Source organism: Falco peregrinus, chromosome 7, assembly GCF_023634155.1.
Source record: "Falco peregrinus isolate bFalPer1 chromosome 7, bFalPer1.pri, whole genome shotgun sequence".
Classification (NCBI taxonomy): domain Eukaryota; kingdom Metazoa; phylum Chordata; class Aves; order Falconiformes; family Falconidae; genus Falco; species Falco peregrinus.
The window spans coordinates 27,142,784-27,158,364 of NC_073727.1; the positions used below are offsets into that span (position 1 = coordinate 27,142,784).

The window sequence follows — 15,581 nt, forward strand, 5'->3', positions numbered from 1 at the left end:
CCTTCCTGATGATTGCTGAGAAATGGCAGCGCAGACAACAAACTGCTTTTTAGTTACCTCTCATAAATCAGGAGCAGTCAGGCCTCCTTTGTTCAAACCAAAAAGAAAATAAACTGGTCAGTAAAATGTTACCACCAGGCTGAGTAATACCCATATAGGTTCAGGAATCCTGCACTTTAGCCCGCTGGGGCTCAAAGCATCCCCATCTGTTTCCTTTCAAAATATTTAATCGGAGACAAAAGTGACAGTGGGGGAAGGGAGTAGGAGATCAAGCAAGGCTGGAGAAAACCACCTCTTCCCCACGCTGACAATAAGCTCTGTACTAACACACTCAAGCCAAGAGAATGACAACTGCTGAGGAGAGAGTGACCAGAGGCTTTCAACTTCAGATTTTGTAAGGCAAAACATTTCCTTTCTCCCACAGGAGCTGCCAGTCTGGAGTGCTCCCCATCCCCTTCTCCTCTGCTGGCCAGGCTCTGCTCCCGTGTCAAAATTCCCACTGAAGCAGTAGTCAGATAGATAAATAGAGCAGTCCCCAGATGCATCCCCTTGGAGGCTGAAGTAATAGGTCATGGGAAACAAGCAGAGGCAACCATTTCCTTCTGATACTGTGGTCTCCACCACGCAATGCTCAAACTGAAGTTTTAACTAAACAAACCAGGACTGAATCTCACTTGAAGAAAAATTCCAGAAACCATGTTTCTTCCCCAGTAAATTAAAGCTCCTACGCTCACCCTGGCTGCCCAGCTGGCTTGGAAGCCAGGTTAATTGCAATGAAATGTAAATTGAGAGTATGCTGCTCACCCCTCCCTAGAACAAGCTACCACTTAAGATAGGGTCAAAAAAGCATAAGTGAAAGCAGGAAAACCTTTCCAGAAGATGCCTGTGGTTACAGCTTTTTGGGTCTCTCGTTAAAGGAGTAGCTCCAAAGGATTTAAGCCTGTTTGGGAAGGATGGGTGACTTCTCCATACTTGCACCATGAGATGAAGCCAGGCAAACACAATTCAGATCTCTGGACCATCAGCAATGCAGGTTAAAAGCCAAACTACTTCTCCCTTCCCAGACACTTTTTCCACAATACAAATTATTTCTGCCACAGAAGAAGGGCAACAGATAACCTGTGACTAGGCTCCCTCTCCCTGCCAGTCCTGGCGTTATGCTTTTCTCAGCTCAAAGTTTTCCCATCAAAAATCCAACAATTTTTACTTTCTTAAAAAATCTAAGCTTCTCCTTAACATCAGCCAGGTGGGTTTTCACGGCTTTCTAACATGTGAAGAAGGCAAAACTGTTCTGAGAGATTTAAAGCAGGAAGCAAACAGGTCATCAGAGGATTTCCTAGGGATCAGGAGCTTGAAGAGATCTGGCTAGAAGTAGGTCACATACTTGTCTATTAAACCAAATAATTAGTCATGTCAAAATATAAGTTGGGTGGTTTCCAAAGGGAACAAAAGACATAGCAACAAACCAGACAAACGGAGATAACATAGGACACTGTTTCAAAGCCTTTTTGCAGACTGGATCTAGCTGCCTTGTTCAAGGAAAACTCTCATTTTACACAGGGGAAGGGCAGGCAGGCAGCTTTCTGTCCACCAGAGTCCACAGATACTCTTGTTACTCTGGAGAGAATAACACGAGGCTGTTTTTACTAGCAAGGAGCAATTCCCACCCTCAGGCTGAAATCAGTAGCGGTTAATACTCTGCATTAGTACCTCCTATGGGGTCTTCAAGGCCCTCCCCCAAACAATCAGGCTTCACTGTCCAAATGTGAAGTGGGCAGCTTTTAGGGTGGATGCAGCCTGTGGTCCACATCCCTGTGACTAGGTACTGCTGACAGCAGTTTGGAGGGGCGTGAACGGCATCAGAGCTGCTGCTTCCAGGCCAAGACAAGGGATGCTGGAAACTCTCTGTCTCCTTCTGTCAACACTTGGAAGTTACAGAAAGAGGTTAGCTCTTGCCTAAGAACTGATGGCAAAATCCATGCTGAAACAGGGACGTCTGGTCAAGAGAAAAAACTCCCAACAGGCAGGGGTAAATGCAGGTTATGAAGTACTTAGCGGACCTGTGCTTTCTGATGACATACAGCAGGGTTTAATGGGACACTCTTTGGCTTTGGCACTGAAATGGATGGAGTGGCATTTACCGACACACATTGAGCAAGCACTACCAATGTACTGCCAACAGAAAGAGAACAAAACTGTAGCTCTGCAGACTTGGACCAACATCTGACAACTAAGCATGACTTGTAAAGAATGACTAACTACAAAGAGCCTGTGTCATGGCTCAGTCTGAACACACACATGCTTTTAAAAAAAGGCTACAATACTCTTTGATACATTTTTATAGTGTATCAGTGGTCAGCTCTCCCCAGCACTCCGTGTGGCACTGGAAAACGGCTTTCCTATTACAGTAACTTTTTAAGTTCCCAAAGAAAACATAGTGCTCAGAAAGACAGCTCCATTGCATACAGCTCCATTGCATAGCGACACAATTCTTCGACCCGTTTGAAATAAAGGAAATAAGAACAGCAATAGTACAGCGGTGTTGATAGTGGTTAGTAAGTACTAGAAGGCGCACTATGAAAGAAACAGCTTACATAGGCTTTTCTGGATTCCCCCATTCAGGTTTTCAAGGCTGGTAAGTATATCTTCTTTATTATGCCACCATGAGAATTTTGTCTTTACTGTCACTTCACCCACCTCTGCTCTCACTCATCATCCTTGTTTCATTTTGTTCAGTACTTAAAGGGAAGACAACTACATGAGATGTTCTCTTTAGAACAGGCATTCAGCAGCGAAGTTCTGGGCTAGGAGTTAATATGAGTTCAGGATTTACTGAAAGCAACCCAAAGCATACGAGAGAGAACTTTACAAAGCCATGTTCCACTCTTCCCCTGTCACAAGAACAATACTCAGTGCTACACCTGCTGCTGTATCTACCTTGTCTGGCCGTATATTCGTTGTCTTCAATCAGTCTTGCCAATCCAAAGTCAGCAATTTTGCATATTAGGCCATTCCCCACCAGAATATTTGCAGATCGCAGGTCTCTGTGTATGTAATTCATTCGCTCGATGTATGCCATTCCTGCAGCCACCTGTGAGAAGCATGAAGCACAATTGGTGCATTTTAAAATGAACTCGGACATACATGGGTTATAAAATATATGCACCTAAGTGCTCAATATTTGAAGACAGACCTGGGCTGCCATGTCCACCAAATTCGGTAACTTCAAAGCTCTTCCTTCTCCATCTTTTAAGAAATCTAGCAAACTCCCTGCAAATGCAAAGTTGACAGAATAAAGAGGTGTTAGGGAAAGTGGCTATTCATCAAGATGGAGGTGTAGCAGTATGTGCAGTATTACAGAAAGCAATGTTTTGAAAGTTCAAGTAGACAGTTTCAAAAAACCCCACAGTATCTTAGAATTCTCCTATTATACTTGTTTCACTCCTCTTTAAGGCTGGATTGCAGAAGAATATGTCACTAGTCCAGAGAGAGTTGCAGGGAAAGAAACAACATTGTTTTTAATTTTTCTAACCATTACTGAGAAAGCTGATCTTAACTTTTCCAGCACTCTTTGAAACTACATACCTGCTGCTCTCTAAAGGCCTCAGCTAGCTGCAAAGCATCAGCTCGGTTCCAAGGCACACAAGCTATGGAAAAAGTCAGATCCCAGCTCAACCTGCTCCAAAAGAAAGGTCAGCCTGGAGCCTCGTAAGCCCAAAGGGGCTAGCATTAACAAAAGCTAATTTTCCTTAGAAATTAGTAGTGCTCCTTCTTTAGGTAACCCAGAACTAAATGTAGCATGAAGCATTTATTTTAGAAGACCACTATGCAAAACTAGAGAAGACAAAGCAGAGATCAAATTAAAGCAATTTTAGCAAAAGCTGTAAGAACGTAGCTCCTCTGTGCAAGGGTAAGCAAGGAGATTCCCTGTAGCTTTTTAAAAAAGCTTAGGATTCTACAGCTCCCTTCCCAATTCTGTATTCAAACAGAGAAGTGCAGCAGTCTCCTTTAAATAAGGTCAGTGAATTGGTTTAATAAATAAGGGGAAAAGACAGATGATTAGGCGTTTCTCCCTTGATAAATTGTCAGCCTCAAGCTCAGATCCAAAGATGTAAAATGTTACAGTAAAAACTAGGAAAGTAAGCCAAAATAAACCACGTACTTCAGAAGGATTTTGAGAAGTCTTTTTTTTTAAGGGGAAAAAGCACATGCTTGTCACTGAGACATATGATTAAAGTGTGAGTTAGTCAGGGCTTGGATGCCTCTGAGGAGGGAGGTGGGCAGGCACCTGCCAGGAAAATAAAAATCAACTCCAAATAGACTGAAAAAATGCACTTAAAATTTCAGAGTGTATCCTCCAATGTACAATGAAATTTCCCTGTGAGAACTCATGTTTCCTATTTGGTTCATTTGCTTTTCCAAAACAAGCAGATTTTTTGCTCTGCTCTCAGCACCCCTGCTGGAGATCTGATGGAGTGAGAAGTTTTCCTTTTCTCATTTTACTACATAGTTACCAGTTAAGTAGCTTAAAGAAAAGGAGAAAGGAGAAGGGGAAAAGGAAGGGGAAAGAGGACGGAAAGAATCATATGTGCAAATCCTGTATTAAAATGATAAATGGTGTCAACTGAAAATTAAATTGTGATCTGAGAGCGAGGTGCATGTGACAGAACTCAGGACTGCTAAAAGAAACAGCAGAAATCTTAGGCCAATAAGTAAACTGAAAGAAGATGCCATATGAATTCTGGTGCCAGGAAAAGCTAGCATCTTGGGAAGCACCATGTAATATCACTCACAGCTAGAAAATGCAATTTTCTATTTGTCAGGGCAGTTCAGATGCTGGTGCAGTTGGAACCACTCAGGCTGCACCAACTTCTCCCTCCCCATCTAGTGCAAATTTTCTTCGTACATCTAGTAGATTTCAGGTTTTGGGCCCAGTTCAGAAATGAATTCATAATTCTTCTGAAGCCAGAGGTGAATTTAGCTTCCTGCTCCCTCTCTCCTTCCTCACACACTGTTCATGCATCATACATGCACCTCCCTCTGTATCCTCAAGGAGCACCAGTAAAGAAAAAATATTGTTATCAAGGGCAGCAGCTCTGGCTTCACCTTTGCTCATGTACTCCGTGACAATATAGATAGGTTCTTCAGATACCACAGCATAAAGTTGGACCAATTTGTCGTGTTTTAGCTTCTTCATGATTTGGGCTTCCTCTAAGAAGGATTCTGGAGACATAGTCCCAGGCTTCAGGGTCTTGATAGCCACTTTAGTATTTCCGTTCCACGTACCTACAAGCATAGATACTTAGATTAAACATCTTCCGCTCCTTTTTCTGCCTGATGCCTAATGTAACCAAGAAATAAACTAGCAAGGACACTTAATATAATTATTTTTTTAAACTGTGGTTTCCCATGTTGTCTTATCATTACATTCCTCCCACGCCTCCCTCATATTTTAGTCTTTATTATATTCCCGTTGGCACTGGGGCACAATCACCGTTGTTCTATTCAGACAATGTTTCCACTGATGTCCACAGAAGCCTTCTCTGAGTAAGAAACATGGGACTGCTGAAACCCATCTTCATGTATTCCCTTGCTAACAAGTAATTGCTACAGACAACAACACAGCTCCAGTCACAGGCTGGGATAACAAAACTCGTTAAACCCAGAACTTTCCATTTGCAAGACATTTTAACATTTTGTTTTTGTTCTGAGTCAGAGGAAAAAGAATATTCTAAGAAAAATTCCCAAGAAACAAATTCTGAATTGATTTCATTTTAGAAACATGGGCATGTTTCCAAACTGAAACGCATCTTTTTCCTTCCCCTCCAATGCCCAGAAGCCCAGCTGTTGCCGATTGAAAATGAGGTGATTCCTGTCCACTTCATTTTGTTCTTTACTTACAGTCAGCACTGAAATGGACAAGGTGCATCATTTTTCAGCCATCATCTAGCAAGCCTTCTGTAACACCTGAAAGCCTGCACAAGGACCTGGAGAGAGCTGGGGAAGGCTATCGCAGGGCATCCCACAAGAGATGGGGCTTCTCTTTGGTATTTGCAAGGGGGAGAAGGAGGAGTGGAAAGAAAAAAAAACCCCAAACACCTAGCTACGTTAACAGCTTTTGGGGGGAGGAAAGGGGACTGGGGAAGGGAAAGGAAGGAAAATTAAAATGGGCAGAAATATCACTTTCCTAGTGCCTTCTGGCTGTCCCTTGCCCAGACTTGCCAGAACCCTGCTCCAGAGCCAGGGCTGAAATGGCTCTGAATGGGACCTGTGACCTGTTGATAGGAAGCTGCTGTGTGATAAGGCAGAACAATACTAAATGACTTCAGGAATTAATCCTATCGAGTAAAAATTACTCCGCTGCACTTAAACACAAGGATAGCAGAAGGCCTACAAAGTACATGAAGACTCAGACTCGGGTCTAGTTTCTATAAATAAAGATGTTGTCAAAAAAGGTAATGTGTAAAATAAGCCTGGATTGCCTTTGTTAAAAGCACATTGACGGCTACCGAGACTCAGCTGCTGCATGGGAACCGATTAACCCAAAATAACGTCATCAAGAGCTTTTGCAACCTGCCAGAACACAAAATAAGCTGGACTGGTTTTTGTGCAGGTGGTCTGGTCCCAGCTGCCACCCCACCCAGCTGAGGACAGGGGAGGAGTGGCAGGGGCAATCCCCCAAGCCTCACAAGCACCGTCTGGGGTGGGGGGGCTTGTGGCGTGTAGCCAGAAGTGTGCAGGGCAAGTCTGGTTTTCACTATGCCTTGATTTTCTTCTGGCAGCTCAGCGCCAGCTGCTGTCACCTCTACCAGTGGTGGAGCAATGCCTTGAGTTACTACCACTGTTACCCCAGCACACTGGAGGAGGACTCTTGAGGTCTTAGTTTCACTCCGTCCTTCAAATCAGAGCTGAAGCAGGACTTGGCTTTAGTGGCATTCCTGTGTAAACTGGGAAGGATGCGGTTTCACCTCCTAATTTCAAGCAGGGCGGCCTAAATTTTTTCTGAAGGGTGAAAGGGAGCGTGTTTTATCTGGAGCCGCTGGGGCTCCGGACCGCAGAGTGCTGTCGGTCACGGCCACTTTGCAGAGGTACCACAAATAATATGAACGAGGAATGAAACTCTAGTCTCACAGGCACCAGGGTTTCTGTCACTGGCATGAATAAACTAGGATTTTACCTAGCGTGTTAACATGATTAACTGTGTATTATCTGTTTGCATTGCCTTAACAAAAATCCCAGGACCCATTCTGTTACCAGGAAGTGTTTTCTATTTTTAAACACTTTTATTAACTTCTCCAGTTAAAAAAAGAAAAGAAAACAAAAAGGCTAACTTATCCTCTCAGCCCAGATTTGAGCTTAAATTGTTAAATTTACTTGTTGTGGTTTGGTATGTTTCTCTCTAATAGAAAATTAGCATAGACTTCCCTCTGAATTCCTCCCATATGTAGTTAGTTACTACTTAATGTATTTTTTATTAATTTTTGCTGTGTTAATCTATTCCAATGTGGTAAAGCTTCAGGGCTGTTAACATATTTTTATGATATATTGCTTTAAGAAACATGTCATCGTTGTAATAAAAATTTTTGCATTTCTGACATATTTGGTACTAGCACTTGGCACTTTATTTCTCATAGACGATAGTGGTTTGGTTTTTTTAATTTAACTTGTTCCTTTAGCTTATGGTATCAGTTTAAGATCTATGGCACACAAAGCTGACCACTAAATGTTAACATCAAATCAAAACTCTCACATGCATTCAAGATGGAGAACAAGAAGGTGAAACTGCAGTTATCTGGGGATGCTAATAGAAAACACAGGTAGCTTTCTTTGCAATGGGTCAACTATAATTCTGTGAAATTCCATAAATTTCTATATTTCTAGTCTATAAATTCTACAGATTTCACAGACTTGTTGCCATGCTCCTTGCTGTAGTCTTGCAATGGAAAAAAGCTGCAAGAACCCAGGAGATCCTGCTGGTTATTTTGGTTGTACATACTTTTGTGACACTGCAACAAAAAGAGCGGCCAAACTGCTCCACCAAATTTTTCTGAAGAAACAACATATAGCGATTCTTTATTTGAAGCGGTCATTTTAAAGAGGCTACTCAGAATGCTATTTGGCAAAAAAAATTAGCCCACCTCTCATTAAATGGCCACTATATTGTTTCAATGCTATGGCCATACTAAGATTTATATATCTTTTAATTTGGTATTGGTTTATAGTCATTAAAAGAATGAGGGCCATAGAGGGGGCGGGGGGGGGGGGAGGGGGAGGGGAATAAGTAAAGCTGGCAAGCGTGCAGAAAACAATGTCAGCAGATTTGGAAAATGTCAGTCCTTCTGGACTTCAAAGCAGGGGTTCAGCTGGGCTGGGCAAGCCTTGCCTCTATTGTCCCCGGTCCCTACATCAAGTTATGGGGTTCTGCTGCAGATACAAATTTCAAAACTGACTTAAAGAAGTAGATGGGAAAGGTAGTTTGACAATATCCGCTTGCTGATACTTGCCATTATTTTTAAACTGGGAGGGCAGATGGAGGCACTTTCAGGGTCTGATCCCATCAGTGCTAAAACACACAAGGAAAAGAAAAATGTCTACTTACCAGATTAATTTCTGGTTAGCCATTCTGCCTTACAAGTTTAGCATAATTCCTATTTTAATACCTAGCAATTGTGTAGTCACCCAAATAAACCCAATATGATTAATGAAGTTCAATGCCCTAATCTCTCATACCAGCATGTACAAGTGAAAGGAAGTTTCCCTGTGGATTACTGTATTTAGGTCTGACTGTTTTAGGCAACACAGACTAACATTTCATACTATTCTGATCTTGTAGCTTTAAGATCTCTACTTGAAATGCTTATTTCTGCCAAGAGGGCCTTAAAAGATCCATCCAAAGCAAAATATATTCTCTGCCTTACCACGCCACACTTCAGCGAAACACCCCTGACCAAGCTTCTGTTCCAGAAATAATGAATCACGTGCAACTTCCCATGCATCTTTAGCCAATCCAACAGTTTGTGGGGTATTATTCGTAGCAATCACAGTTAAGTTAAAACACAAACCATCAGCTTTCTCTATAGGAGAGGAAATTAATAAAAAAAACACACTTATAATCCAAAATTATGCATGCATTGAGAAAGATGGAAGGTAATTTGTCTCTCAGTGCTGCATTAAAGTTCATCTGCAAACACTGGTTTTTGGATACTGAAGGTAAGGACTTTTTAGCTTGCAGGAAAAGGCTCCTTGGTATAATTAATAGATTACTATGCAAGCCTTGATTTATTATTAAGACAGTGGTAATTTGTCAAAATCAAAACTTTCCAAGGAAACATAGATTTTCACTTTTCTTTTGCCATCAATTACAGTGAAAGTTGAAGATTAAAGAATTTCAAAGTCAAAGACATGATTCCAAAGACATTTTTCCCAAGAGTCTGAGCTTTGCTCTTTCTTTTTTTGTGGGTCACAACGCCCTACATTTTCACCTTCCATCTTGTAATCCCCACACAGAGAGCTATTTTAGAATAATTATTTTGCTCCATACCCATCCATACTTCCCCAAACTGCCCATTTCCCAGTCTCTTGATCAACTGTAGGGATTCTCGTGGAATTTCCCAGACATCTTTGGTTTTGACAGACAGATCAGTAAGCCTTGGCATTCCTTTATGACAGGGGACTACTAAGCGGCAGCAAAGACCTGCAGCTCTCTCTGATGGAGCCAGAAGTGAAGCCAACAGCAAAGGAGAGGAAAGAAAAAAAAGTGTGACATGAAACAAAAACAGTAAGCATAAAAACAATGCTACTCACAACAGCTGTTAGTTGCATACCACAAAGCATCCTGGAAGATTAGAAATTGAACACTGAAACATATTCATTTGAGACAGAACAGGGAATATTTTAGTCTCTGTTTCCACAGCCTGAAATAGAAGGTGACCACCAATGGTTTCTCTTATGGACTCAGGATTTCCCTTCTCCCACAGTGCTGCATTAAAACAACTTCATGAGTAACTGTTATACTATAGTACAGTATAACTTTTTAAAAATCATCTGTAAGTCACAAACGATTGTTTCTGTACTAAGGAAAAGAAACACAGAGAAGATTTACTTTTTCTGAAAATCACAGCAATGAAAATTTGGCAAATTTTTGATTTTTTTCTAGGTATTCTGGAAAAAAATATTTTCTATATTCTCTGTGAAAAGGTGTTTTTGTAGGTGTCCTGTAAAAGACTTTTTCTGCTGTTGTTTCTAGAGCAAATTTTTATTAGTGTATGCAGCCAATCCTACATCGTTTGGGGCATATTCACTATACTTATTTCTTGCAAAGTTTCACAGAGGACTGGGTTGTGACAAAATCACAAGATGTTTTTGCATGAGTAAACTTAATGATATATATCTAAAAATACATACATACACACATATTGTTGTGTAGTATACTACGCTGCACAAAGCAGACTACAACATAAAGCTTGCACAGTGACTTCCATCTTAAAACAGGTGCAACAGAGCGGAACAAGGTGGGGAACTGCAACTGTATTTCAGACTCAAACATAATCTTTATTCTCCTGTGCAAGATATCTTTCTGGGCAGATGAACAGTTTGTTTCAGCGTCACAAGGTGGGCAAGCACTAAAGCTCCGTGCTACACCAAGCTCTATGTCCTCAGCACAAATGAAGTTCAACCAGGGCAAGTGTCGAGTACTGCACCTGGGGAGGAATAACCCCTTGCACCAGTACAGGCTGGGGGATGACCTGCTGGGAGGCAGCTCTGCAGAGAAGGACCTGGGAGTTCTGGTGGACAGCAAGCTGCCCATGAGCCAGCACTGTGTCCTGGTGGCCAAGACGGCCAGTGGGATCCTGGGGGGCATTAGGAGCACCATTGCCAGCAGGTTGAGGGATGTGATCCTCCCCCTCTACTCTGCCCTGGTGAGGCCACATCTGGAGCGCTGTGACCAGTTCTGGGCTCCCCAGGTCAAGAGAGACAGGGAACTGCTGGAGAGGGTCCAGTGGAGGGCTATGAAGATGATGAGGGGACTGGAACATCTCCCTTCTGAGGAAAGGCTGTAATCTGTGGCTGTTTAGTCTGAAGCAGACTCAGAGGGGATCTTACCAATGTCGACAAATATCTACAGGGTGAGTGTCAAGAGGACAGGGCCAGGCTCTTTTCAGTGGCGCCCAGTGACAGGACAAGGGGCAACGGGCACAAATGCAACACAGGAGGTTCCATCTGAATATAAGGAAAAACTTTACTCTGAGGGTGACAGAGCCCTGGGACAGGCTGCCCAGAGAGGCTGTGGGGTCTCCTTCTCCGGAAACATTCAAAACTGGCCTGGCCATGATCCTGTGCAACCTGCTCTGGGAGAACCTGCTTTAGCAGGGGGTTGGACGAGATGACCTCCAGAGGTCCCTTCCAGCCCTGACCAATTTGTCATTCTGTGAAATGTTGTGGGATGGTGGGGAAGTCCCTACGGACACCCTGACATGGCCTCATTGCCTCTCCTGTAGCAAGAAAACAAAGACCACAAACCAGGGAAGATTAGCTGACCAGTTGGCGTGTCTTATTCCCAGATAATTCCAAGGGGAAAATTAGGAGAGGGACTAGTCAAAATATGGATTATATCTGGGAAGCTTTCTTATGAGTTTGGACAGCTGCAAAAAGAAGCTGGAGGTTTTTTAAGACTTCCTTCCTTTCCTTTAGCTGAGAAAAAACAGGTTGGCATGCTGATGCTCCAGTTAAACCCGGACTTAGCACAGAAACCGATGGTTGACAGGCCGGCTGTCAGGGACTGGGTGAAGGCTGCTCCAGCTCTAGGCATGCCGTTACTAAACTTCAGTCTGATGTCAGGATACCCTGGGGATCTTAATATTTGTCATTTGTAAATCTCATCTGTGAAAGTCCAGACACTGCAGTTAACTTTATTATCCAGCTGGAAGGAGCTGGGATAAGAGGGAAGTCCGGGTAATCCGGGTACTCGGCAGTGCTGCGGGGGCACAGCGCAGGGATACCTGTGCTGTGTCTGTACAAAGGTACACCTTGTACCTCCAACTCCTGGCCCAGGACTGCTTACACGAGACCAAACCCCACACTGTCTGCCTGGGTGGCCTGGTTTCCAGCTTCCTGGACAAGGGGGATCCTCCAGACTGGACAGCTATGGGATGAAGGGTGGGCTGCAGAGCATACCTGTCTTGCTGTGAAGGCACTGACCTATGGTCTCAGCAGTGGTTCTTCAGGAACCATGTTGATCTTAGGGAGTCATCTGGGCATCTTTGAGCTCTCCCTAGAAGTAAATCTAGGCACTGACAAGGCGTTGTGCTAATCTACCTCCCACTTAGAGGCAGCCTTCACGTTTCCAGTCAGCTGGGGCTGGCACGGATTGAGGGCTCCTGTGCTCACCTGAGTCTGGGTCTGTACCATGCCCCCCTGAGCTACCCTACCTGAATGCTATTGATTACACCTCTGTGTTGCACAGAAATGGCTGCTTCCAGAGCTATTTGTTTCTGCACCTGTGCATGGAAAATACACCACCCAAATAATCTGACCACAGAAAACTAAAAGTTGATGTATACCAGGTGGTATAGTGGAGTTGAAAATTATCTCCCTTAGATGTCAGGTTTTATACATTATTTAGCTTAGTTGAATGTAGAGTCACCAGAAACAATTAGAATTTTTCCCAGGCAGCATACACCCATCAGAAATTGGGCGGAGAAGACAGCCAGATGTCTAGTATGAATAGCATAAGAATACAGCAGACAGAATACAAAGAATACAGAAAAACACCCCACAGAGAAGTTGATTTCCCAAGTAAAAATTATGAAAAGTGTTTGAGCAGCAAGCATTTGGGGTCATCTGTTAATATTATAAAAGGCTAAAGGAAGGGGAAAAAAAGCAAAATAATTCAATATACAAATTTCTGCTTAAAAAATGACCACGTTGAGAAGCATGGTAGTCTTCTACGTAAGAACTGCTTGGCCTGAGCAGAGGTTTGGAAGGCTTTAAAGTTGTATCTATTGTACACCGATTGCCAGTGACAGCAGGATGCACTTTTAGGTTGAATAGGGCATGCCACATTTTAATCACAGGAATTAAAAAAAAAAAAAAGAAAGAGCTTGGCAGGTGCATACGAACAGTGTGCATAAAGGAACACCCACCTTGCCATATTTATTTTTTACAATGAGAGTGATTGTAATTCAAATGTTAATACTTTGCACATTGAACACAAATCCAATGGGAAAATTTGAGTCAGGTAATATATGCAAACCTTTTGGTCATTCCTTTAAGTGACTGAATTCCACAATGCAATTCCCCGTTTGCTTTATTAGCAATAGTGTGCTGCAAAATGATAGATATTAGCACTCGCTTATGCACAGGAAATTCATGCTTTGAGATGTGCAAGTCGAATTCAGTAACTCTGCTTGCTTAGAAAAGGGAGAGCAGGTAAAACCTTTACCTCAGTAGAGTGCTAGCTTTTAAAAGCTCTGCTGCTGTACACTGTGAACGGCACTCAAAGCCATTTATAACTGTAATGGGAAAGGGATAATGGAAGATGCATTACAACAAGCAAGAGACATAGCTCAAATGACTCTTTAGGGCGTCTTATACATATATCAGCTCAGCAGCAAACACTTTTGTTTTAAAATACTTGAGAGTGCTGTGTATTATCTGAAAAATTACCTGAATAATGCTGAACCAGCTGCTGAAGAGTTTCAAATTGTGCCCGAGTTGTGATATAATATCCACCATTGTCAAGTTTACGGATCTTATAATGTTTGACATGATCTCCTTTCATATCATCCCAGTCTCGAATAGACAGGGAATAGGCACCTGTTCCAAGAAAAGGAGAAGTAAAAAATTGTAAGTAGCTTTTAGACACAAAGATTTTGGTTTGCTAGTCAGTTGTTATAAAGGGAAAGAGAAATTGCTTCACAAAAATGCTTACTGCACCTGAAAAAGAACAAGTGAATCTAACACAGTGAAGTATCACAGATGTTCACACCATGTCCCTTTCACACTTTGCTAGAAAGAAATCAGGAGCTCTGTGTAAATGAAAACTCACATTTTAACATTTACTGCTTCAGGTTGTTAAATTGACTTTTCCTATTCGAAGTGTCAGGTGACACTGCAAATACTATACTTTAGGTAAATGCCAGTGGGTGGTAAATACCAAGATTTTCATAGGAAGCACTGGAAATAATGACTTTATGTATGTGTAGTGTTGTTACCCAGATGGATCCCAAACCTCTCTACAAACATTAAACAACCAAATTAGCATACTTTGTACGCCACAGTCTTTGGAAGGTGGTACTACACGAAGACTGTACACCAGGGAGATCTACAAGAACTGCACATTTCACTTTCCAAATCCATGCTGGAGCTTTAGAGCTTACTGGTGGGATTCAGATGCCCAGGCACAGGGGTTAAGTGCTGTGTAAGATGCCCCAGGACATCCTGCTTGGCAGTTTTCCCACAGGCTGCCATGTTTGTCCGGTCCACACGGATGCCCTGCGAGCATTTCAAATGGCTCTGGATGCTCATGGCCAGGTAAAGGAACCTCAGTTGAGGGGCTCGATCTAGTTTTAGGTGTCATGGTGGCTATCTGCAGGTGGGCTATGGGCTTGATATCGATGCCCATACATAAGCTTCTGGTCCTCTTAGAGCTGCTGACTCGCAGCCTAGTTTCCGTGAGTGTTACGGCAGTGTAGATATTGATGGTGTAACACAGGTTTGAGCACTAGGTGTCTGCAGTTGTGGGCAGCTGAACTGAATGCCAGCTTCCTGCTGACTTTAAACAGAGCATGGTGACCTACGTGCGGACCTGCACATTCAGGTATCTTAATCTGAAGCAGCATCCTGTTCTGCATACAGTGACACCCACGCTTCGGTCCTCCACAGTGTCAAAAGCAAAGCCACATTTTGCAGCATAATACAGTTTCTGAGCAAAAGCATGGCCAATTCAAAGGCAGTGGAGAAGACAAGTCTTCAATCGTGGCTCAGATGAATATTGTGTTTACTCAAAGGTAACTCAGGCATTAAAAGGAAAAAAACCTGGAGGTGATGGCAGTGCAGAGATCACAGGAAGGTCCTCATTTTGGAGCCTGGGCTGCTTTCACTGGTAACCATGTCAGCTAAGGACAGGAAAGGAAACCCACCAGCAGACAATTTCAGACAACATTAAAGGTAGAGTGATTACCTACAGGTTTGATAGCAAACAGCACTGACTGCTGCTTATCCCAAGTCAGGGAACTTTTTAACACACCTGACAGGTTTACATCCTCCAGAACCCCCTCCAGCTAAGTGAACTGGTTTGAAGAAGTGAAATGGTTTAAAGAACTCCCTACAGTCAGGGGGTTGAGGTCCCTGGTATAAGATGTCTTTCCTGGATGTCTCCCCAGGAAGAAGTTTCCCTGACCACATTAACATACAACAGGTTGCACTGGCGGGTGGCTCACTCCTGAGGGAGTTGCAGTGAACGGAACGTCAACACCCCGACTCCAAGGACTTCTCAAATTCCCTGTTGTTGTCCTCTAAATAGGAAGAAAATAGCCAGCACTTACACAGATGATTCTGGTTTATGTGAATGGGTGACACCC

General features: G+C 42.9%; 1 protein-coding gene across 5 annotated transcripts in view; it reads right to left on the bottom strand.

Annotated features, from left to right (window-relative positions):
• FYN (FYN proto-oncogene, Src family tyrosine kinase) overlaps nt 1-15,581 on the bottom strand; it is a 143,492-nt gene that overhangs the window by 16,507 nt on the left and 111,404 nt on the right. For 3 of the 5 annotated variants that reach the window (XM_055809862.1, XM_055809861.1, XM_055809863.1), the window contains 5 exons: nt 13,666-13,815; nt 9,542-9,706; nt 5,107-5,286; nt 3,194-3,270; nt 2,938-3,091 (listed from right to left, as the gene is read on the bottom strand). In XM_055809862.1, coding sequence (XP_055665837.1) covers nt 2,938-3,091; nt 3,194-3,270; nt 5,107-5,286; nt 9,542-9,706; nt 13,666-13,815 — 726 coding nt within the window. Of the gene's footprint in view, nt 1-2,937; nt 3,092-3,193; nt 3,271-5,106; nt 5,287-8,918; nt 9,075-9,541; nt 9,707-13,665; nt 13,816-15,581 lie in introns of all 5 variants that reach the window. The other 2 variants (XM_055809865.1, XM_055809864.1) reach the window with 1 other exon arrangement.